Source organism: Opisthorchis viverrini, assembly GCF_000715545.1.
Source record: "Opisthorchis viverrini unplaced genomic scaffold opera_v5_14, whole genome shotgun sequence".
Lineage (NCBI taxonomy): Eukaryota > Metazoa > Platyhelminthes > Trematoda > Opisthorchiida > Opisthorchiidae > Opisthorchis > Opisthorchis viverrini.
The window spans coordinates 2,440,726-2,466,821 of NW_008751670.1; the positions used below are offsets into that span (position 1 = coordinate 2,440,726).

The 26,096-nt window shown below is 46.0% G+C and overlaps 2 protein-coding genes across 2 annotated transcripts in view; one reads left to right on the forward strand and one right to left on the reverse strand.

Annotated features, from left to right (window-relative positions):
• The window catches only part of T265_01345 (hypothetical protein), a gene marked incomplete at both ends in the record, with an annotated part of 62,649 nt that extends 42,329 nt beyond the window's left edge, over positions 1–20,320 (forward strand). Inside the window, one exon of the mRNA XM_009165351.1 lies at positions 20,255–20,320. Within this exon, the coding sequence (XP_009163615.1) occupies positions 20,255–20,320 (66 nt within the window). The remainder of the gene's footprint in view (positions 1–20,254) is intronic.
• Positions 1–26,096, reverse strand: part of T265_01347 (hypothetical protein) — a gene marked incomplete at both ends in the record, with an annotated part of 149,553 nt that overhangs the window by 7,986 nt on the left and 115,471 nt on the right. The gene's annotated exons all lie outside the window — the stretch shown is intronic.

Sequence of the window (26,096 nt, forward strand, 5' to 3'; positions counted from 1 at the left end):
CACCTGCAATGCGCAGCTACCTACCCTTTCCCCCAAATCATCGGTGAACGAAACTGTGGCAGCTGCAACCACAGTACGAGTACCCGGTTCTTACAGCTGACAATGATGATGATGATGACTTACATGTAACCAAAACGCACAGAATTCTGGGCCTGTTTGTTTGCTGTGCTTTATTCCTCGGTCCACCCAGTAACCAGTTTGCAACCGAATCTGAGTAAGTCTTCTAGAACGTGAAATACACTCATTTTCAAATCAATTTGTTTGTCACGAGAGACTCAACTGAATCTCTCGTTTATGGTATTCTACGACTGAATTTGCTGCACACAGGCCGCTTCATGTTTCAGTTGGCACGATATTCGAGATGTCACAGAATATTTTCATAAAGGAAACTATTCACAAGGCTTACACCTATTTTTTAGGCATGTCCTATATCAGGTAATTCTTAACTTGTGAGAAAGTTACCTGATGAATGTACACAAAGGTTTTTCCTGACGTAACTAGCACGTACTCCCACTTAAAGCTGATATTCATCTACCTGAACACACCATCGTCACAACTTTCATGGGCTACAAATAGGGTTGCCCGGAGCTACTGTTTACAGCATATCAACAAGCCCTTCTGCTCGCTGCATTTTACATGCAACACATATAAGGACCTAATATACCTGATTGCTTTTGAGTTTGATGGCGACTGCGCCTACCTTATGAGCCCCAAGAAGAGCGAAACGGGTCGTGGGCTGTCGAAGACTTCAGTAACCTTGTGAAGTCTTCCAGAACGTGTTTTCATCTCTCACAACTGTGCCCTATGGGGTCCAGTAAGTTGTGGTGGATTCTCACACATCTGGACCCATTCGGGACTTTATCACTCCGGAATGAAGCCAACAGATCGGAATCTGGGGTTTTTTTATCAAGCGGGGATAAACTGGGAGACCACGGTATCTCTGGGGGGTCGTAATTAATATGAAGATGTGAGCTACTTTGGGACTGTGCCCCGTTATAATGCGAGGCTTTAGTTTCATGCATCATAGTGGGCCCGCTGTCTCTCCGAATGAACATCCTTAGACTCTGGGATTCTGTCATTGTCATGGAGACTGTTTGCTATGACCATTTTTCTTTCTTCACGTTTACTTGACAGTCTACATTTATCAACCAAGAAAGCAGACACACTCACCTGGTGTTTTTAAGTAACGCAGCCAAAGCGGAACTATCGGCTTCTCGTCACAGTCTAGTACGAGCGACCAGACAACATTTCCTAGTCTCTGCTGCGTCTCGTTGTCGTACTTGCCGTCGTCGTATCGGGAACAGTGCTTTCGCCCGATGTCCCAACACCGGTGAATTGGAACATTATGGCTGTTGCCGGGACGTTTTAGGGATGCGATGACTCCAGTGGAAGATAGTCGGTGTTTTACACCCATTCTTTTTCTGATCCAACTCGCATCCTATTACCGCGAGGTCCTATAACTTGCAGTCTTTCGTCTGTATGAACCTGAGTACTATTTCCATCACGCTTTTTTTTAATATTCCTAGCAGATCTGATTTTTCCACGTTGCCGGGATGGACATTTTTCACCCTTCTCCCTTTTACCTGGCTCTGACAGGACCCAGCTTGGTAAAACGTTTTGTAATTCTTCAGATTTTCCTTCTGTACACACCCATTTGATCGCCTCGGATTATCATGCTGTGCTTTCCCTTGATTTCAAACATGTCCTTTGATTTTTATACACTAGTTTTCAGTTCGGGTTAAATTTTATCGGGAGGCTTGTTTCGTTATAAGGTTTCATTTTCTGTTCTTTCATACTTACCTCTGTTAATCATTTAGACCTTTTCGAGCAAGACCTCAATGATACAGAGTAAGGTGACAGCTTCGCGTTCCCAGATTAGGATGTGATAAAATGGTTTTCTAAGCAAGAAAAACGACCAGAGTGTTGTTTCGTGTAATGTTGCCTTAGTCTTCACAACGCGATAAATTGAATAGTTCTTCCCGAGAGCATGTTAGTCAGCCATGTTTGCAATGATTCCAGAAGGGTTACAATCAAAAATGTCCAAATGCAAAACATTTGGGTGTTGTTGGATGGTTTACTGTACTCCATATTTAGTCCCTCTTTATCCAGGGTTTCTCATCAAATATTGGCGGGCGTGACCAGCCAGGAATGATTGTGAATGACTAGCAGGTGCCCAGTTTTGAGTCTCTGATAGTAACTTACTTTGTTGAGCGAGGAACATTTAAAGACACCTGGTCAAACGATAGGTGAACACAATAAGTACTACTGCGGTTACTCGGAAGGGGACACCAACGGAGCCAGACGTAACTGCTCGATTTCCGGAAATACTTGCCTTACCATAGGCTAACCGATGGGACTGGAGATGTTTGAAGGTGTTCGACTGAGGGATGACGAGCTTCTAGGTTGATATTTTGCGAGTATCATGATGCGCCGAACTTCGGTTACGAGTGGAATTTGAATTTCTTGATTCCAGATGTCGCATTAACACTAACTTTAAGAAACTCAACTCCCCAGCTACAAACAATGTTTCAAGACACGCTTTGCTCCACAGAGACAACACTGATTGAAAGTGATGGCTCAACCACTTCATAGACCCCGATCTTACATTGTTTTATTATCAGTATCGAGTCGTGACAGCCTAGTGCTTAGTTGTCCTATCTTTCTGATTGAGTATGGAGCGAATGGGCTACCCGTTGAGAATCGTAACGAAGAATCACCGTCCGCTACTTGAGTGAACCATATCTGCTAAGGCTACAGACCGTCAGTGCATTCCTGCGTCCCCTGTCTGGCTTGGGCAACCTGGCAGTATCACAGCCCTCGTGCTTCTTTCGGGTGGCATGGGAACTAGGCACCGGAAGGGCGCTAAAGCTGAACGCTTTTTCTTTCTATAGGGTGCCAAAGTGACTGACTTGATGGGCAAGAGCTTCGTTGCATTGTTGTCAAGTTGTGGGTTGATTGTCCTTCGATGGCTTTCACCTTACGCATGGCCCGGCGAATACAGCTGTGCGAGGCAAATGGTCAAATACCATACAGGTTACATGGCCTAACTAGCATAATCCATGGGGTGGCCAGCTGGAATATCGTGGACAAGTTACTTTTCCTGATTGCGCTTTGCGCTAATCTTACATTCAGAAACACCGGAGAATAAACATCCCACAGTTGTCATCTTTAACCCACAAAGCGTTGTAGTGAATTCTTTTTTTACACCGTCAGCGTCACTAATATCGGCTTGGCAAACGCGCTCCGGCTTTTCTGTGGGGAGTGAGTTCCTATTATGACACCCTTTCGAGATGTAGACATCTGTTTGGAGAGACGGATCTGTCTGTGACAGTTGTTCGTTTGAAAACATTGGGTTGTATGTCCGAAGTGCACGCCGAACGGTGCAGAAGATTGACTTAGATTACTTAAAATAGATTGCATTTCCGAATGGTATGGTCCATGAACCGCAACTGTACTCAGTGTTTGATCGAACTCTCAGAGCGCATTTCAACCTCCGGGAATTTAACCGCAAGTTAATAATATTGAAATCGTATATCGCCAATGCAGTTGATGAGGTGGAGAAAGTACAGCCCTACTTGGATGTAGTCAATCCAGGCACGTACCGTAGCTTAGTATAGCAACCAGACATAACCTTCCACCTGTTGTGACGAGCATTCACGGGGAGTAATACTGGATCACCAGACCCGAAATTCAGTCGATTAATCCGACAAATCAAACCGATAAGTGGTGATACTTTCGGTACTTAGCCGCTATTCGATGGCTGAGTTCTTATCAGGAGAGATTTATGGATGCGAGAAATCAGGAAGGCAGTGATGCGTTTGATTCACGGGCCCAATTACCATAAACTGCACATCGGACGAGGAAGTATAGCTATACAGGTTGATTGTGTTGAAACGTGCCCATATATTGTCCTTTTAGAACAGTGGGTCTGCTGAGTCCCGAATTGAAATTCTTTTGCAAGTTAAAAATAGTACAAATGAAGTATGCGGGAATTTATTTAGACAATCACAGGAAAAAATGTGACCAAAATACCAAAATACTTAGATTTGCATTGAAAGATTCGATTTTGAAAGTTCCGAATGGGAGAAAAATGGCAGCAGTCGTCAACTGTACTCCATCGAATTATAAGTCAGGTTTCTGCGCCTACGGGGTTCATGGTGAATGAATGCAGTCCGGGCTCTTGTCGTGGGTAGCGCACTGAAGCATCCGGACCAGAGTGCGAATCCATCGTAACGAAGAATTTTTTCACTTCACCACGTGTATAAAATATGTAGCTCACAAGCGCGACTACAAGCAGTAAAAGCATGACGACAACTACTATGAGGCCAGCATTTCCGCTGGAAACATAAACAACGAGTGGTTGCTTTGGAAAGGCGATACGCGTCTCACATCGGGTTCCGTTCCATTCTGGAGGACATGCACACTTTAAGCACTCCAAAGGTAAAAGTGCTTCACTTAATCGGTGAAGAGTGCACACGCCGTCGTTAAAGCAATGCGACTTTAGGTGTGCCCAGTTTATGTCTCCTATCGCTGACAAATTCATCTACAAAAGGGAACAGAGGATAACAGACCCAGTGAGATTTCATTAGGTGTAGCCATCAACATCCATTTGAAAGCTGAAATGACCTCAGGAGAATAGAATACAAGAAACCTAAAGAGAGATGTTTGAAAGTAAATCCATTCAGGACACAATAGGTAGTATGAGGCAGAATGCGATTGAATGAATGAGGCATTAGATTTTTGCCATTATTTCTCTTCTTTTCCGCGAATGTTTCAAATACCCAATTTGTTAACTCAACATATCCATTAGCGAAACAAACCAAAGTACAAGCAGTATTGATTTTTTTGGAGGCAACGAAAATCACATTAACAAGGTGGTAGTTCCCCTCACTTGTTAAAGTTTGGAAAATACGGTCATTACGACAGGAACAAAGAAAGGCGAAGAAGTGTCGTCAACACAACCGATGAGAAAATCCAACTTAGTGCAGTGGGTCGATTGTGCAACATACCTTATGTTTGCAGTTTTGTTGCTGTTAGAATTTAGGTCAAATCCTGCACTCTGTTTATTAGAGGGACATAAATAATTAAATTGTTAGTCACTCCGCAGATTAACCGTGTTTCATATTGTGGCAACCGGAGGTCGTTTTGCTGTTCACGACCCCAATGTGCTTTTGGTGGACCGAGGTAAAGACCCTAGTTATTATGACTACATAATAATGCCTCGTGATGGACAAGAGGATGTCAATTTACGGTGGGAAGTGTCTCGTCTAATCGGTGCTTAAGTTACTTTGTTTAAAAGTGAGCACGGAATAAACAGCGAGTGATGTTTCGACCAGTGCGCGTTCTTATAGACGGTTTAGTCGGATAGAACAAATCTAGTCGAGCAAGGAAACTCCAGTCCGTGAATTGAAATGTATATCAACAATGATGCAACCCACCTACGCAGCTGCACAGTCACCTGAATCGATGGTGCTTAGATAGTGATTGTACAGTCAGTTCACTTCGGTTGTGTTTGAATTTGAGGGATGTAGCAAACCTACCGATAAATTATCAAAAAAGTGCGCAAGAACAGCCCGCTGTCTAGGTTAAGAGTTCTTAGTCTAGAGGTAGCGAGGTTTGAGTGTCGAGCACGAAGCGCCAGATTTCACCCGCAGCGTGCAATCCTTAACGTTCTTATGTGGCTTTCTGACGTGACTACAGCTTGGATATATATGAGAGTAATTAATAAATGGGATATGGTGGGAGTTAGGAAACGACAGTTGAGAAATATGGAAATTCACGTTCACAACACTCATTTCAAAAGTCGTCCTATTCTGGCTTAACAATTCTGGTGAGTCCACATTAAAGGAGGCAACACTGTGTGGACACGCCAGAATAATTTTGCCGGGACAGGAGGGCGACTTTTTAAATGGGAGTGATGTGAACGTGAATTATACGAATCCCGCAGATACCTACAACTAATCAAATATCGGAAGCGTCGGCAGTCATACGTCCCCGCTCATCCGCCACGCTGTAAGCAACTAATGAGACGACCCGACCATTGTACATACACGAAGGCCGGTTTGTCATGAGGATACGTTTACAGATGCGTTTTCTGGTTGTATTCTGGCTGGAATACTACCATACGGGAGAATGAGTAGGGTCATCAATCAGAGCTTATGGCTCAAAACGCTGACCACAAAGCACAATGTTCGGCCTAAAATTACCGGAATAGACCAGCTTTTTTCCTAGGAGTACTGTCAAGTATTCCAACCGCTAACCTGGAGGGTCAAGAGGCTGTTTGTCAGCCTTCTACTCGCTGGCCAGGATTGTAGGAAGAACCCTTTTGATGCGGCGTTGGCTCAGTGGGTTTCTGACGTTGTCAAACCGGCACAGTACGGTAAGGTCTTCACGACGGATCTCTTGCTTGGTGAGGAGGTATCAGATTCCCCATACTCCAAAAGTGGGTCGAAGCACAGAACAGCCTGAAACACGTCGTAGCAGTTGTAAGGTTATGTTTAGTTGGTGGTGGTGGAAAAGCAACCGTGCTTCTTGGTGTGTCCAAAACACTCGAAGTCTGATGGCGCCGAATCCAAGCATCACATCATTATAATTGGTCGCATGTGGTGAGTCAAAACGGGTTTGAGACGTCCAGCTGGTGAGATTCAGCATTCGTCAAGACTGGAGAGAACACCGTCCTTTAGACATGGCACAGTTTTGACCACTTCGCCACCATTGATGGCCGGTTGGAAATGAAAGCCATCCGCAAACATCAGGATCGAAAGCGTGAACTCCGTTGTTGAGTCATCCACACGCACTTCAAATAGTTCGGCACCGATCGATGGCCGTTTTGAGTAACTATTAGCTAAACACATCCGGGTAGGTATCAGCAACATCGATCCAAAGTGTGCAGCCGATGATAAATTCCACATATTTTCTCCGCAACACGCAAAACACTGGCTTTGGTAGCAGTCCGCGATGTGGTGCGCGGCTGGAAACATACAAAACTGCACGACCATCAGGTTTGCAGAACCAGTATGATCGGTGGATTACATGCATACTACCTAAAGTCGTTGCTGCTGTACCACCAGACTCTATAGATTCGTAAATTGCACCATTTTGTTAGTACTTTCATCAAATCGCACATCACAAAAAAGGTTCGTTGACCGGTGACTTACTGGATTACATCAACCTTCTACCCAACGCTGTACTTCTCTAGAACTGTGGCTAGTCGTTTAACTGCGGTGAACGTGCTTAGCAGTTTCGGTATTCTACATTGCTGAATGTGTAGGCCTGTGCGAAGCTCACTTAGAGACAGTGAGACGTGATTGATGAAGCTCACCTTAGGTGAAAAACCACCGCCTACCGCATTGGCCTTGAGGTTATCTTGCGCCATCCATACTTTTCGTCCCCTCTCCTGTCCAGGCCTGGGCAATCTGGCGGTATTCCAGCCCTCACGCTTCCCTCGGGTAGCATGGCAGCTAGGTACCGAAAGGGTGTTATGGATGAACGATTTCTTTAGTGCTCACAGGACGTTACGGAGTTCCGACGCCCCAGGTGATGCGGGTTATCTGAGAAGTCAATGAAGTATTCTCCCCGCCATGATAGACATATCCTTTGGAGACGCGTTGAACGACTCAGCATTCTTCTACCAGCAGGAGGAACAAGGTTCCTACACTGCTGAGGCTTTGGCTATCAGGCGGTACAGTCTAGTCTGTAGTTGATAAGTTTAAGTTACCCAATATGACAAAGTGTGGGCCTCGGTTTTTTTTAGAACCATCCGATCAATATTAGGCTGCAATTATGATCCCAGCCCTGGGTGCGGGGGGTCGTTTTTTGAGTACTAAAATGGTTCTGCAAGTTAAATCGGTTGGAATTTAGTTCCACAAGATGCAATCATATCAGGATGGCTAAAGCGGAACAGTCAAACCGATAGCAGTGAGACCCCGTAGTGCGAATAAGCGTATTTTAAGGCGGTGAAGGGAGTAAAGTCAACTGTTAGCATACACTAGTAGCACTACACTAGTAGTACATAATGGTACTTAACTGCTACACAATCATGGAGGTCTTAGCAATCAGTGGAAGGAAACAATACCAAAAAATAATCGTACAACTGCAATACCTTTTGAGTGCTTAGTTGCTACGCCACCCGAGGAAGGCGCGAGGGCTGAGATGTTGTGAAGAAGCCCTATGTCTTTACCGGAAACGATCAGAGATAAGGTGTCTACATCTTTCGGACAGCTTTAAAATAAGCACATCTGAAGTAAGTCGCCATCAACCAGATAAACCTGGTGTCCTTTGCGGACCTCATTTGACCGGAGCCCAGCGCACATCAACAGGTAAACTTTGGCTAAGCGGTCCGGTTAGGAAATAAAAAGAACGCCATTTAGATCGGTTGCGTGCCATATCCTGCAGGGTTTTCAGTCGCCTTCAAGTGAGATCACGCTGGTCTCAGGAAGCAAGGCGCGGAGATTCCATCTGGGCAGTAAACACCTTCATTTCACTTTTGGCGATAGTCCCTCAGAAGAGAAAGCCACTTTCTTCAGTAGGTGGTTGGACGTACGTAGAACATACTCAAACACACCTTGGCATATGTAATCTGCTAGTCCATTACAAGGAACCTCGTTACAGACTCAGTGAATTCTTGCAACGGCGACACCGGTGGTCAAACGCGTGAAGACGCCTCAGATCCTCAGATCGGAGGAGTCAAGTCTCACAACTAAGGTTCTTACAGTTGCTTCAGCGAAATTCGGTTCTGATGTCACAAATGACTCACGTTCGCGAACGCTCCTCGCACCTTGACTATACGCGCATTTACTTCGTGCTACAGTACAGTCACGGCTTATGCAGCTGCCATGCTAGGTGAACCGATCAACAAACAAGCTCTTCATTCTTACGTTTCAGAGAAGCACAAGGGAGTGGTAAATATTGAAGACCTTGCACTTTCAAGGCGCAAAACACGCGCTAAAATATGGAATGACCTCAGGTATTTTTGCGTAACGTAATTTGCGCGGATAAGTAGTTGTCAAACATGACCATGTCGTCCACAGAACCCGGAACCACCAAATCTATCGACGTGATTTCGACACATGGATGCACGGTTCCTCACTCTTCAATTGAAGTTCATGCTGCACAACCGAAAACTTGCCCCTACTTGCAACACACACGAGCTTTGGTTCTGAGACAACAATTGTTGAACACCTGAAGACGTCTCAGTTCCGCTGCCCGAACAGGCCAAGTCTAACAGCCATACAACAAAACAGCCCGCACTGTAGCTTGATACACACGTCCCTTGAGATTCAAGGATACACCACTTTCAGGTCATAGGTGTCTCAAGTGAGGAAACGTGACACGAGCTTTGCAGATTCGTGTATTCACCTCATCCGTCACACAACCGTTGGAAACAATACAACTTCCAAGATACGTAAAATGCTCCACAACTTCGAGTACTTCCCCCTGGATTGTAAGTGGCGTGTTAAGTGACTGCATGTCCAGGAGCATGACCCCACACTTTGTGGGTGCAAAGTGCACACCAAAGGACAGGATGACTTTGGTCGTTCATCCAAGGATACTTGCGCCTTCTCCTCCTCTTCGAACATGAGAACGATGTCGTCTGCATATTTCAGATCGACCAGGTTTTCGTCATAGGCTATTTGAACACCGGGGTTTTTGAGACCTTCCAGCGTTTGTTTCATGATTTTATCAATCACGAAGTCAAACAAGAATGCAGAAAGAGGCTATACCTGACGGACACCACTCTATGTACAGAAGCTTTTGGAGAGTTCGCCGTATACCGTCATACTTCCGGAAGTCTGGGAACACAAAGTGGACAAGCGTGTCAAGCAGAACAGACCGGTCAACCGAGTCAAATGCGCCTCGGAAATCCAGGAACACTAGAATTGTGTGTTAGACCTCCGAGGCCGTAGACGGCTCCGCGTTTGCCCTCCAGGGTTCTTCGTCACCTATGGGCTCCAGACGGGTGCCAGCTGGTGGTCAGGACAATTTTTGTTCGAAGTACTCGGTCCATCGGTCGAGGCGTTCTTCTTTATTCGAGATCTTCACTCCCGATCCTTGATGGTTTCACTCACAGGTGGTTTCCGGGGACCGCTCGGATTCAGATCTCCGGCAACCCTGCTTGCCGCAGCAGGGCACTCAGGGCATCACAAATCCTGTCTTTGACGGCGTCGGAGCTACATTCAGTTGGGGCGTAGGCAGACTCGATAAACAGACATCTATCAATTTCCCGCTTGTGAGACTCCTTCGCAGACGTTGCCAGACGAACAGCACAGAGGCGACTATCAACGGGTATCCAGTCAAGCAAGTATACTTTCGCTCGGCGACTCAGGACGATACCAACCCCTGCATATCCCGCCGCAGCAGCCTCTGAATCACCACAGGTGCGTATCCGGGAGCGAGTGGAGACTGATGGAGCGGTTAGCTCGATCGCAGTGCTTGCATCTTAAACTCTTGTTTCTGAGACACAGCGCACATCAATGCCAAGCGAGACCAGTGAGAGTGCAAAAGCAGCTTGTTGTCCTCCTTGCTTTAGAGTGTGTATATTGAACACGGTCAGATAGACTGGGTGCCGAGGCTAGAAGATTGAGGAGGATGTCGGCGCCATGTGACGAACAGATGCTGCACGCAAAACCAATACAAGACGAACGAAGTCGTTAGTCCTAAGTGCTAGGCCTACAAGAGGAGAGTTATGCATTGGGTGGGGAGGGAAGGAAGAAAAAGTATGTGAAAGATAAAGAATGGGGCGTCAGAAGTAGCCTGTTTTTGCTTATTTTCGTTCACTTGTATATGTGCAGTTCATGGCTGTACGTGGGCTGAACTACTGTCAGGGCGCCCACACCTAGATAGTAGGACTATTAGGGTCCTTAACCAAAGCATTTCGCTCAAAAGCCTAACCGCAAGGCAGCGGTATTTGGCTGGAAATGCAAGTGAATTACCATTTCAACGGAACAAGTCATCACACGTTCGAACCCCATACCTGAAGGACCAAGAGACTGTTTGTCAGACCTCTAGCCATTAACAAACCTGGTATGAGAGACTCTGTGAGTGTTGTAGGGACACCCTACACCGCGAAACACCCACCAGTATAGCTCGATGGGTCGCCGAGGTGCGCAAACCATCACACGCTTCTCTTCGTGACGGCATGATGGCGTAAACAACAGAATTAAACAAGAGAGAGGATAACCATGACGAACTCCAGTAGTTGTCAGAAGACATGGGTGGTTCAATGTACACACTAATCCGACTGGAAGTGAAGGAAACCTGGGAGAACTAATATATCAACTAGTTCGAAGGCTCCTTTAAAGTAAGGGAAGACCGCGATTTTTGGTCGGCGGTGTAAGTGGCACTATTCAAGCACTCAACGTAATGAAGAGATATGATCAGTCCACCGCATTCCTAGTCGAAATCTTGCTTGTTGTTCTCAGACTTGAATCTCACGTGCCAGAGATAGGCGTCGCAATATAAGGGAGCCAGTAACTGTATTCCGAATCGCGTGAGAATTATACGCCTGTGGTTGAGGCATTCGGTTCGTATACCTTCCCGAATACATGCACGACCAACGGTTAGCCCCGACTCTTCCTCTCTCCATGCGAAATAACTGGTAACAACCTGATCAAAACAGCTGACCTAGGACACGAAAATTCCACTGCATCTCTGAAATATGTTGAAGGAATCACATCTGTTCCAGTAACCCGACGGCGCTCCAAGGCAGAAAGATATATTAGTACTTCATCAAAAGAAGGGACTCTCAACTCACAGACCCGCTTGACCGACTCACGGAAAGCCTTCTTGCCTCATTTTGCGAATTAGCTGATACAGCTTATGTGCATCTCCAGCTGCACTAGTTTCTGCATCCGCGTGCACGCCCAGAGGCACCACAAACAGAGTGTTACATATCACGTATACACCTGGTTATCTATCGCAGTTACAGTGAACGCCCTCCGAAGAGGTCCTTGTAGTGCGTTGCATGGTAGTTTCTTTTGTTTTTTTTTTGCGTTCAGCTGTAGCACCCTTCCGGTGCCTAGCTGCCATGCCATCCGAAGGAAGCACGAGGGCTGGGATACTGCCAGGTTGCCCAAGCCTAGACAGGGGAAGTCGAGTGGCGGAGGCTCTGTCATGTTTCCTTAACTTTTGGCTCACCAAGCGGGGAGCTCGTTTCTGTGGTTTGCCGGGAAAGTTAGCTCCGACTATCCTCTGCGAGGGGAGTGAAAAGGCAGCAGGATGTTCCTCCTAGGCGATTAGCATGTCTATACTTGTGGAAACAGCCATGCTGCCCTCTGCTAAGGAAGGACCGGTTGGAGAAGGTCGGCCCTACAAGCCGCAGACTCCGATTGCCCAACCATTGATCGCGACTACCAGCGAGTTATCCAACGCGGTCGACAGACGGACTAAACCTTGCCATCAGCTCGATGCGGCTCCAGGCGCATCTGATGTTAGCTTCAGCGCCGCCTGGTCGTGCCCTCCCATTGCACCCGAGAGCAGACTGCTCAGTCATTGGTGCCAGGCAGGACCCCAAAATTATCCTACTTCCCACCGCCTCGCGCTTCAGGCGTCTGAGTAAGGCTAGAGGCATGGTCCCCAAACGAAACCCTAGATCACCCTGGTGCATTGTGGGTCAGACTTCTGAATAAAAGGCTCTAGGTGGGGCACCTCAGCTAAACCATCGCCTTCGGGAATTCTCATTTGCCCGAACATTTATTTGTCCACCGATTTTGTTCTCCAACCCAATCTCTCTAAATGCAAAATTTGATGGATCAGTTGACGATCACTCATCTAGCTGGTCTCCCTTATACACCCCGCTGCACACAAGACACTACTAGATCCACGAGATCCTTTCTGCATAGGAGCTTTCGACTCCCCTACCCTTTGTAAAACTGGCACAGAGCTTATACAAACTTTAAACTGGTGTGTGCTGTATCTCTGAAACACGTACACAAGACTCAGACATGGTCATGCTTCTTAAAGCGATAAGGGCGAAATCAGTTCTTCCATATTTCACTCATGTGTCAGGTTATCCAGAAGTGATGACTCGTTTATTAAATGGAGTGAGAGCTGCACTCACACCCAGATCCGAACGCGCGTTTTCGGATTGAATTCCAGTGAACATTCATCTTTGCGCTATCCGCCTATAAAATTCAAAATAGCCGTGCCCTATGCGAATCGGTACGATTGACTGGCCAAACGAAGGCAAATGCCAGCGAAGCACTAAGTAAGAGAAAATCTGGTAATTCGTTCGCTGATAGAAAAAAATGGGTCGAACACTTTGAAGAACAGTGTATATGGTCTCCTGCAACACAGTCTCTAGAGACATAGCATGCATGACAGTGGCATATAGAACGTAATTTCTCAACAGAAGAAATAACTTGCTTCCAGCAACCAACAATGGTGGTATTTCTTGACTTGAAAGCTCCATCTGATTGCATATCGTCAGGCACCATAGTAGCGTCAATAGGACACAAGTGTCCCCCATAAATCCTTGGCTCTTCTTAAGGCGATGTACGCCAACATACGTGAAAGTGTGAAGGCGCATGATAAGCTCTCGTTTTGTCTCACATAATGAGAGATGGCTCGAGTGGTTAGAGCAGGAATTTACTGACCGGAAGGTTCTTGGTTCGAAGCCGACCTCAGCCTCTCGACTTCCCCTGTCTAGGCTCGGGCAACCTGGCAGTATCCCAGCCCTCGTGCTTCCTTCGGGTGGCATGGCAGCTAGGCACCGAAAGGGTGCTACAGCTGAACACTTTTTTATATAGGACCACAGTACGGACTTTAATGTTTAACAGCTGCGAGACAGCCACCTTGGGCTGAGAATCCGAGGCTTCTTCAGGTCTTCGACCACCGATACCTCAGAGTTAGGCCTGGAACCGGCGAAATCACAATTAAACGATCGGGAAACAGGTCTATGATGAAGGGTACGGTATTTCGCTCAACGAATGCATCCAGTACTGAAAGCTAATTTCATCGGATCATGTGTTACCAGTGGCGAGGCGAGCGCTTATTTCCGTATTAATTCGATGCGATCCTAGAGGTACATAATTCGGGACGGAAGAAGAGGATAAATGGTGTCACAGAACGTTTTGGTGCTGTTGGTACTGTCAGTCTTCTAGAGTGGGATCCACTTGACCGTCCTCCCGCTCCGCTGGAGATTCTGAACGATATGACGGCTAACCGATGTCGGTGGCGTGCATGCTGTCAGTTTCTATCCACATTGTCTCTCTGAGTGTTGAAGGTAGTATGTTAGCCCTAGCTTCCTCTTCCTGTTCTATGTTTTTAGTCTATTTTAAGGCGTTATTCAAATATATTGACATGGTTATATGGCGTCGAAGCACCAGCGTCCTCATCTGGGTTTGGTGTCAGTGCGGGTGGTGACCCGCCTGAATTCACCACATTAAAGGGTGCCACGCAATGCTCTCCCGTTTCCCTTTCCTCTTCAAATTCGTTATCGATATGACCATGAAAGACTCACTCGCAGACTCTAGTGCCTGTCGCGTCGAAATGCTCTCAGGGTGTTCGCTCACAGGTATCGGGCACGTAGACGACATAGCTCTTTTTGGATCAGACACCATCGTAATGCAGACAATATCAAATAACCTAAATAATTTCGCATCACCGTTCGGCACGCTCTTCATACCTGCAACGTGTGGAATGCTAACGCAAGGCTGAGAAGGCTCAAGTCCGAACGCCATGCTTACGAATAAGCCGACTGGGAGAATAGATAAATCTGTCTACCTGAGTAGGCGTACTAGCCCCAGTAATCTAGCCAAGAGCGACAGTTTCTTCCGGATTTGGGAGGCCAGAGCAGCCTTGTGAATCTCCATCGGATCTAGCCATGGTGTTGCGGTTTGTGTACAGTAAGCTATGCTGAGGAGGGAGTGTCCGAGTGACACTCGTGGAGTCTCCTACGAGCTCTGTCAATGGTTAAAGTTCCAACCAACACAGTCTCCTGCCGTCTCAGCTTGGGGTTTGGGAGAAGCGTGGCGATTTCCGCCTTAAAAATGAGAATTCACAAGCATTTCCCGCAAAACACCACAGCCTTGTGGTCATGATTTTGAGTCGAGGACCCTAATTGCTCTCTTATCCAGGTCGGGGCGCCCTGGAATCATCCAAGCCGAATTACAGCTATGATATTTACAATTAACAATGATGTTATGCCACATCGACTATCGCGTGGTGTCACTAGCCGAGCCGCTCACTGCATAAAGCATGCCAGGCAAGCGTAAACAGACTACTGCTGACGCCCCCTTTCTCCTTTATATACATTTTCTACCCATCCATCCACTTCATTCTTAACTCTCTCCTTGTAGGCCCATCAGTTAGGACTGATGACTTCTCTCGTTCTGCAAGAAACATCTGCACATCATCCGCCGCGAACACCCCCAGGTACCTTAAAGTCAATCTTCAAGTGTCGACGCCCAATCTATCATGCTGCTTTTAATGTTCACACCCTACAGCAAGCAGCAAAACAAGCTGCTCTTGCTTGCACACTGAACTTGGTTGATATAAATGAATGTTGTGTAACAGAAAAAAGAATTCCAGGCACAAGCACAGTTGAGCTAACTGCCCCATCACGCTCCATCCTCTTCCGGTTGCGCACCCCTGGCTATCCATAGGCAGCTGTGACATCACGTGCAGAATTCTTGCTTCACTGGATACCCGACAGTAGTATTCTGTGTGAGGTTCATCAGGCAACGTCCGCGAGGAGCTCCCACATGTTGCTTGTTGCCTGTTTGTCGTGTCTAATCATTCCTCGAACGACTGAAGCTCTGACACCATCAAAGACGCCTTGGATGCCCTGTGATTGCGGGCTAAAAGCTCAAACATCGCTACGGTTGATGAAGGTCTAAATGGACAATTGGACGGGCTCAGAGCATCTGAGACTCAATTGGTCGACATGTCGCTACGGTTGATGAAGGTCTAAATGGACAATTGGACGGGCTCAGAGCATCTGAGACTCAATCAGGTGGTCGACATGGATTGAACTCTGCACGTGCAGACAATGGAGAACGAGTGCTTCAGCTAGGTGCAGACCACAAATTGTTCTATGCAGTGCTAATCTCTAAAATAAGCGAGGTTGCCTGAATACATGGTGATCTTCAACGGTGCGCCAGCTACGGGTCAGAATTGGCCGCCATCAATGCAGTGCTAATCTCTAAAATAAGCGAGGTTGCCTGAATACATGGTGATCTTCAACGGTGCGCCAGCTACGGGTCGGAATTGGTTGTACCGCCATAAATCACCAATGGTGCAAACCAATAACTAGCTGCCGCTCTTCTGGAATACATTTGTGGATCGCGACCATGCGTTCGTCCGAAATCGCTTCCCTCATCGCTTCCCAAGGTCGCGTAAGGTGTTGACAAATAGCTTAGCAACTCACACCGCTAGATCCCGCAGGTTTGACTAGCTTATCATAATCGTTTTCTGGACTCTTTTCCAAATGCTGGGATGTGAGTTCATGCTGGAATGATATTGAAAGATTTTTGCATAACGCAGGGAGTTGTCTGTGGTAGGATGCTACAGGGTGTGCTTAGGCAGAGGGAACAGTAACATCGCCTGAGTATGGAAGAAATGTTCCCGCGGTAACGATGAAAACCAATTTGTGTAAATTCTCATTCCACGACCAACGGCATTTTAGTCAGCCTGATAGCATATACGGATAAAACAGCGGCCTAGCTCTTCAAATTACTGCACTTCCCGGTCAAATTTCTTGTGGTGGTATTATGAGACCCTGGTATTCCGTCTGCTGCCGTTTGAGTTTCTTCCAATTCAGCAGGCCCCAACAGCCACCTTTCAGGCACTCATTTTCTTGGAAAACAAGTGCTGGGAAATCCATGAGTGAGATTATGCCAGGGGCCTCACTACACCGGGCAAGCCTCTTCATTCGCCTGTGTGTTGTCGCTCCCATGCAATCAGATTGCGGCACCATTTTTCATCCCCGAACCTCACCCAATTGGGGGAAATTGCTTTACGCCGCTCTGTACAGAACATATGAACAGCTACTCACAAAATGCTCCTCCGTGAAGACACTTTGTTATAACCCGCAATGGAGTTATTCTTGTGTCGATGCCCCATAGCGCCATCTGAGAAGTCTCCCATATTGTTTATGGATTTGAGGGTCCCGCGCTTGGTGCCACTAAGAAATCTTCAGGCGACTGGTCCCCTGTACGTGACGCCATTTCCTAGATCAGTTACAAGCGTTCTATAACTCCCGAGAATTTGAGCTCTATCAGACTACGATGCCCCTTTGTGCTCGGGGATACTTTTTCACACAAAGAATAGAGAAAATTCCCCCGAAGCATTCAACAATCGTACTCTGTAATAGGGGGTGTCGCAAGGTAAACGCGTTGAACAGTGGGGATTACGTGACCACGAAAACAAGGAGCAACTTTCAAAACGCCCGGGTTTCGAGTCAATGCTTTAGAACGCCGTAATATGCAACATTGGTGAGGACAGTTCAATAGACTTTGAACCAAAGTGAAATGGGTGGATTGATCCGAGATTTTGTCTGAAAGAGCCAGCTGCAGTTGGCAAACTAGCCGGCATAAACAGGAATGGGAGGTTGTTACCAGATCCACCTTTCTGATTTACGTCATATGGTTTCACTGATTCAGGGACTCACCGATCATCACACAGGACCGAGGCTTTCGCCCTAGCTTACCGGGTCGCGTTCGTTCTTGTTGTTCTTTGGCCTCCGTAAACCTGAAAGGCACGGGTGAAAAGGGGCGTAGCACTACGCTTTAGGTCCTCACCGTGGATCCATTATCTGATCGATATGAGGGTTCAGCGAAAAGACGGCTAACAGTGCATCGAATCGGGTATTAGTGTACTACGGATCGTGTGAGTCAGTTTACCTGTGCCTTGTTTCGTGAACTGAACCACCTGTTGGGATACAATCATTTAAAAACTACACCTTACCATCCTGCAGCCAACGGATTAGTCGAACGTTTTCATGGACAAACGCTACGTCTTCCCGCAAATATGTTATGTGCATCCGCATCCAATAAAGATATCTCACCATCGACATGCGACAGTCGACTGAAAGATCATATGCGTACTCTTCGCCCGTCTGACACTCAGAAATCCGGTCGATGCACACATTTGGACCCCGTTCATCTTCTTATTCACATTTATTTGTCCGTGTTGACAGCGTCAAACGACCCTTGCAATATCCGTATGATGGTCATTTCTAAAGTCATTTCTCGCGAGGACAAGTATTTTGTGATTGAGAGGAACGGAAAAGCGGACCCCGTCAGCATCGACAGGCTCAAAATTCCATTCATTGATGATGAATCTCACTTAGATCGCCCTACGGTAGTCACCTTAGCCACAAGTTCCCGAACCTCCAGTAGAGTCATCCCAGGGAACCCCGAACATATAGCTTGACGTAATGACGGGCACCCATTACCTATCCTGAAGCAAACAAGCGTTGTTCGAACCTGCAACACTCCTGTTCGCTTCGCAGACCACACCCCTTGAGTTTTTGTCACTTTATCGAGCGTCATTTCCTTTCATTATTCCTAACGCTCTGGGGGGGTACTGTAGTGTCCATAATCCGTTGTCACTTATCTACCATTTTTCCTTAACTTAAGCTGCATTTGTAACTGTCATACATATTCCAGGACATTTGTTTTAATGTTACCAATACGCAATTTTCCGGCGCGACTTGCTGAATTCTTGCGGAGCGAGTGTATTTTCGCTCCGTTGCACTGTTCGCTGACTACTGAACCAGTGGGACTAGATCTCTGTGTTTGCGTCAACTGTTGAACGTCACAATAAATCCCCGTGACAATTTTCAGCCGTGAACAACTTTTCTATCGCGGAATATATCACTCACACGTGAACCACACGTGGGAAACTTTTACGAGTGAACATTTCTTTCACAACAGGTTACTGCATTTGTATCGGTGTAGTGAACTTTTGGATCTACGCATTCGTGAGTCCTCATTCGACAACTCATTCTTCTCTTGTAATTTTGTGATTTCTTATTGGGTATTTGTTCGAGCACGCTGATAAGATCCTAGTTCGCTGCATAGTTTCTGCGTGAACAACATCGGTGGGAGGTAAGTCCACGCACTAAATGGCTGAAATGAGAAAAACTGTTGCCTAATAAAGATGTGCTCTCTGAGCCTGAAAACCCCTCTGTCATGTTCCTACCGCTTGTTATTTGGGCCAACAGTGAAAAACGCGTAAGCCAGACCTTGTTCATAAATAAGTATTAGGTATCCTCCAAGGCGACTCTACTCCAGAGGAAAGGTCAAGAACCGCCAGATGCGTTTTATAATCGATGAACTTAAGGCCGGAAGCTATTCTCGAACCAGTTCGCTGTACGTGCTCACCAGAGACTCAATGAGCACCATTCTCAACATGCACCACAAAGGCGTTCGCTGAGTTTTCTCCAAATGAAATTCGACGCATTTTTCGTCATTCCGAGAAAGATGGCAGTGCAATGACCACGGCTTCGCGGCCTTAACATCCATATAGAGGGTGCTGGCGTTCGAACTCCAAGATGTCATCTGCAAAAATATACATGGACTTGAAATATCGTTGACGTAGAACGGAAACAGAGGGAGGTGTCAAAACAGGGCATTGAGAACTCCACTGGAGACCGGTGCCGAAGATGTGTATGTCAAGTCTAGTTTCAGTCAGAATGTTCTATCTGAGTCAGCGTAGAACTTTTTACTTAAGTACATAAAAGCTGATCTTATGTGGCGACGAGACGTATGAGACTCAACTGAATGCTTTTAATAAGTCGACAAATATGGTATCCAAAATCAGTCTCCCGTCCTTAGCTTGCGTTGAGTTGTCCATAAATGCGAACGCGTTCGTCGCGCAAGAGCGTGTTGCACTGAAGATATCAACTTGTTGGTACTGATTTAGGTTTAGGATAGCCCGCTTTCGAACGCGTTCCTTCGCCTTGCACGTCGTGCTAGTGGGGCTAATAGACCTATAACTGCTGGACAACGGGCCGTCACCAGTTTTGTAGATTGGCGGGGTAACCGCTTCCTTCCAGGCAGAGGGAAGCTAGGGGAACTGACGAAACACTAGATAAAATGTTTTAGCAGTGTGAGCGACGTTTCATTTAGGGTCCTTGGATGAACCTCGTCTTTCCCCAACGTACAGAACGCTTTTCTTTTGCAAGAGTTGACGAACGTTCTCCTCTGTGAAGGGCAAGCTTTTTTGAGAGGCTGTTCTCGACAAGATAAGGTGTGGCGAGGCAGAATGCAGGCCTGCATAGCCTCTGCGCCTAAGTGTGCACTCTTTTTAGGACGTACGTCAGGCTTCTGAGAAATTGTCCTGTAGACCCCTTCAACTGAAACTGATTCCAGTCTAAATTTCCGAGGGAAGCTACGAATTTCTAGGATGTCTGGGCAGCATGAGTTTCGAACCCAAGTTTGAGGCTACGGATTTCTGTGTCAGTGGCAGATGAAATAAAAGGTCAGCACACAGTGCTCACTGTGACCCAGTGAAGCTCTAATTAACACTTGATCGACCAAATGTCCTTCGTTGGTGATTAATAAATTCAGCATGGAGAGTAGTTGGCCCGCATGCTTCTTGGTTATTTAAATGACATGTTGGATCCAAGCGTTCTACCGGTCAATGATGATGCGAGGTGTCCACTGGACCTGATGTGCTGCAATTCCATCCAACATTGAGAGAAAAATGGTATCCAGCGTTAAAAGACAACGCCGCATATAAGATTCAGTACGGGCATAGTCACAATTGCTGCGCCCGATAAGAGGGAGGGGAGCTTTATACCATATCAAAATAATTAGTAATCATCACCTCTCGGTAGTGATGTGCCATATTGCCTGAATTAGGTGCCACTATTCATTTGTTGACATGAGAACAGATGAGATGCTATGGTTCGGTTCAAACAATGAATTTTTCAGTGAAGAGGTTCGCACGTTAGCTGCCATTATATTCCGAGCTACCACATTGACACAAGGTCATTGTCAAGTAAAACAGTGGATTTTCGCTTGCCTCCGTGCAATAAGACCAGGAAAGAAAGATGCTAACACAAGAACACGACAGAGCGTAAAGTAACATAAGCAAAACACTCTGCAGAAGAAGCAAGAACTACGAAACTCAGGGAGGCACAGAGATCCAGAGGGTAAACTTCTGGAGAATTCAAAGGAGTTCGCGTGCAGCGATCGAAACCGTTCAACTGAAATAACCCCCAATCAAAATATCAGAGGACCAAAATAGGTAGAGAAAGGCATCTGATAAACCGACTAAACGCAGAAACCAAGCGCTAATGAAAAGATTAGAAATCAAAAAGAACGCGTGAAAAGGGGAACAAGAGATTAGAAGGCACCGGAGGGAATTGTCAGATTGAAGAAGAGAGGACAACAAATTAACTTACAGATTGCTCAGTGTTCAATTGGAAACAGGACAAAACGAACCTGTCTACCAGGCCAATTGGATGCAATTAAAGCGGATCACAACGCAATACGAATAACACAAGAGCCAATGGCATTACGATAGGGCTGTTCCTCAACCTGACAGACTCCGTCAAACTATAGTTTAAGATCGATTTTTAATACCGGTGTTTTGAATGCCTATGTTGGTAAAACAGACACTTGACTCGTGGGCAAATCTCCATAGCACACTGGGCTTCACTCTGACGTCTGGAGAACTATCCAGTCGAATAAACTTTGATATATTCTCTAAGAATTAATGAAAACTCGAATAATAGAACCCCTTTACATTTGGAAGTAGGTCTCCATCAGCCGACGACAACGACGTTGATAATAATTTCGACCAATGACCAGAATTCCGAAGTACCGGCAAAGTCTCCCAATGAGCTGTCCTCAATGCGTATCTTTTCACCAGCTACATGAACCCCCTGCCACCTGTTTGTTTTTTGTAGATGGCTTCAGTGTGCTGAGGATGTTGCAAAGCCATCAAGAGAACCTGAAGTTACAAGTAAACTAATGTGGGCTTGTGCAATGGAGTGAAGCATGCATACTACTCATCAGTGCCAATGAATTTAGATTAATGTTACTTTATTCAAGAAGTGAAACAGAGACGCACAGTATGGGAGGTGAGTCTATATTCCTGATGCAAGCCAGGTGTGACACTGGATCACTCTCACATCACAATCGCAAGATCTACACCCACATGGCACCACACAAGTTAACGATCTCCGGGTTCACTGGTTGTCCGCACTCGATGTGCTTAACTTTCACTTCTAAAGGCTAAACGTTTCTCCGAGTACCAGTGAATGATTTCAGTATGGTCACCCATTCTACCAACTACCAAAATGGATACAGAGATACCTGTAAACCGGAACACCTAGGACTGGGATGTGCTTAGGTTGAGTCTAGTGGGCACGTAACAAGCGGATGCCGAAAGAGAATGCAGGTTTCTCCTTGGTAGTTCGATAGTGCATGGGGCACAATCAAATTTTACGACTAAATCAAGCGAATTAATGCGTCATTTTCCAGTATCACAAATGATAATCCTAAATACCAGACTTTTCGGTTCATTATCGAAGGACGGGACAATCAACCTAGATACAAAATTTTGTCACTTTGTCACACCTGCATTTTCGACCACTATGAACCAGTCACCTACAGTATCCCATCACTCTTCCTTTGATTTATGAAGTTCTTGCCCAAATAGTTACTGTAGGGTCATTTCTGTCACAGTTTTCAGCGCAGCCTCAGGTAAATATCCAGATTTATTTCTTCCCACGCATGTGCTTTTTCTCTGTTGAGCGCACCCACGTTCACTGTGGTCTGCTGCTTCTCATGTGCCAACAAAGCGAAATGAGGCCACTGACACCCGTGTGGGGAACGTTGGAACAAGCCTCAGTACCGCTTATCTATCACTGATTTTTTTTAATTTTTTCCTGTCAATAAAATCACCACACTTGACAAATTCAGATCATTTTTCCACAACTGACGCACGTGCTCACCGGCGTTTCTCACTGTATGGGACAAATTTCTGGAAATAAAGGACTGATGGTCACGTCTACGTGTACGTACTCTTGGGGCGACCACGGCTGAAGCAAAACTTTTAAGGGATGCAGTGGGTCAAAACAACTCAATTTTTTCATAAACAAGCACGTTGAAATTCAAGCCAATGAACAACGTTGGCAACGGACCTTTGGTGAACATGGCGCTAAGAACGGCGGTGGGACGCGCATGGATATTTCAAGCCGCGTGTCTTCTAACCACGAAGTAACAGTCAAAAACGAAGGGAGGATAGGTAAAAGGACGTCTTCTCATCAGAGTGAAACGGCATTTTGTGAACAACACAGTAGACCAAGTAATTTTTCCGTGAAAACTGACGTTTGTCCTAAACACTGAAAGTAGTAGCGGAGACGCGCGTGCATTCACAATTTATGGCATATAAGCACATAATATCGTTCAGTTTAGTTGACGAAGGGCTGATTTTGAACGCAGGTATTGAATGAAAAAAAACACTGGATGTTTAAAGCCAAACATCACTAAATGATGGTGCGATATTTGCTTATATCAGTCGGAAACACTGTAATTAAGGTGACTTGTTAGACAATACACGGGAGAATTCAAATGCTTTGCATGCGAGACTCCTGTTTTCCAAGCCAAGATTTTACTATCGATAAGTTCATTGTGGTGTTTAATATTTCAGTTGTGCGGAACTAGTCGAATTTGATACGTGAAAGCTTAGTTGGCACACGCGAATGAGTGAGTTATCAGGGAAACCAGAAATACGATGAACGGTGACTAGAAAACGAATATTCAGATAAATGAAAAAGCAGGTGATCTACCCAAACGTGACATGTTGGGTGTGTCCGGCGTGCACTGCTGAATTACTTGCATGACAAGGCCGACATCACAAGTCCGAATTATGTGAACTGCAGGTGAGCTGTAGTAAAACTGAGACCAAAAGTTCAGTATTTCCCCCTTCCAGTGAAAATTAACAGAGGTACCTGTGTCAGCGATCAAACAAGATTAATGTGCGTGCAACCACTACAAATCCCACCGCTCTTGTGAAAGCCGGTGAGCAGTTCGTTAAAACACGTCTCGAGCTCTAACGTGCGCGGATAGATGGATCGGAACACCATAGAAACAAGATAAATGTTCACGGACACTCAGATACAATCCAACAACCTAATGAGTCATTTGAGTGGGAAAATAAAATTGAATCTGAAATTCACGACCTCATTTATACTCGTTGGACTCTTACGATGTTCTTTGAGCGTTGCAGTTTTGTTGCCACTGACTAATATATATGGATACATAAATCCTACCTTTTAAAACATTGGTCAGTTTCAAGACGGAACAACAGGACGGTTGCACATCTGAATTTGTGGCCTTAGAGTCTGAAAAAGCTGAAGTTTTGCAAACAAGTCTTGACGTTAACGCCATCTCACTGTTACATCCACCATCGGTCGCTATGGGATCGGTCAATCGTTAGTGTGCTTTCGCTAATATCCCTGGTGTTTGACGTAGATAGAACCAGGATTATATTCAGATGTCATGGCAGCCGTACACAACAAAAAATTTCGTCTTTCGACGGAATTATTCTTTAGAATTTCAGATTTCACCAAACCGCAAGGCCCCGTAATAATAGGCTTATCTTAAGCCCATGTTCGAGAGGGAATTAGATGCTGCGTTTTGCTAGTAAACTTGTAATGAATGCACCCCAGCACCTATAGATCGGTTGAGGGTGGTCTGTCATTGACGTGATAATATTCTTGCGCATAACCTTAAACGTTTGGAGGAGAGAATGTTGCATCAGAAAATGAATTTCCGGAGTCCAAGTGTCCATCAAATAAAAGACTATCGTGATAAAACCAGAGTACGGCAGAGGCACAAACTATGTCCCAAAAGAGTATCACACAGTTCAGTAAATTTTGAGACGCGTAAATGGACGATGAAATAAGCTTCTAAAGCATGGACAGTAAACGGGATACCTTGGCCATCAAAGCGGCATGGATCTTTTGAATATATAACTTGCAACAAAACATCTTGCCTTTATTTTTCTTCTCTCGTGAAAAGCAGGACCGAACGATTGATACAGATAGCATGAGAACAGTAAAAGCGGCCACAGTCGACGAGGTTTGAAATGTGCTAACCTGCTGTGTAGGTTGATGGCAGCTGTTTACTCGAAAAGGGTAGTTTGGCTTTGTGAGCCCATGCAATGACGTACCTTCTTACGTATTTAACCGTTATAGATTACCTTGCTAGCACTTTCAAACTCAGAATTCGGGATTCACTATCATGGTGCTACCGGAAAGTAGAATAATGCTCAACTGCGCTACATAATGCGACTACTGCTGTCTTGCATCAGTCAAGGGGACCTTTTTATTCGTCCTTCTGCTTAAGGCCAAAGGAGAAAGTCAACCAGAATCTTGGGATTTATTGTCAAGAACCCCAATATAACATCCGATTTGGGATTCGGGCTATAAGAAACAAGATCCCGTTAAATCATGGAAGCAAAAACAGTGGAGTATGCTACAACAAAAAATCTTTGTTCACCATAGCAAAATGGATCATGTACTTGAGCATCAGCAAATGCTACAGTTAGAAAAAGAGGTTTTCTTTCGGCAACCGGAGCACTCATCCTCCTAGGAACGACCTAAAGCTGCCACCTTGACGTGATGGTCGGGCTTAAGTGCTGCAATGATCCTGCGGGCTACACTGGCTGGAACTTCGTTCCACAAGGTGCAACCATGCCAAGAAGGCCAAAGGGGAGCAGCCAGACCAAGAGCGGCGAGACCCCGTACTACGAGTAATCGTGCTACGAGGCGGTCTGGGGGTAAAGTCGTACTGTCCTCTGCGACAGGAGTGTGAAGGCAGTAAGGTGTTTCCCCCAGGCGACCAGCATGTCCATATTTATGGATGCAGCGCTGCTGCCTTCCCCCGAGGGAGGACGGGTTAGAAAAGGTCGGCCCCAAAAACCGCACACTCCGATCACCCAACGGTTGACCGTGATCGCCGGCGCATTATCCAATACGGTCGAAATACTTTTAATGCCAAAGAGCCGGTGCTGCTCAAAAGGCACCTGCTGTGCGCAGCCGCATCAGGGATGAGACAGTAACGCCTTATTCCCTGCGTACTCGGGTTAGGCCAACCCCCTGCAGCCGAGCAGGTCAGACTGTTGAGTCATCGGCT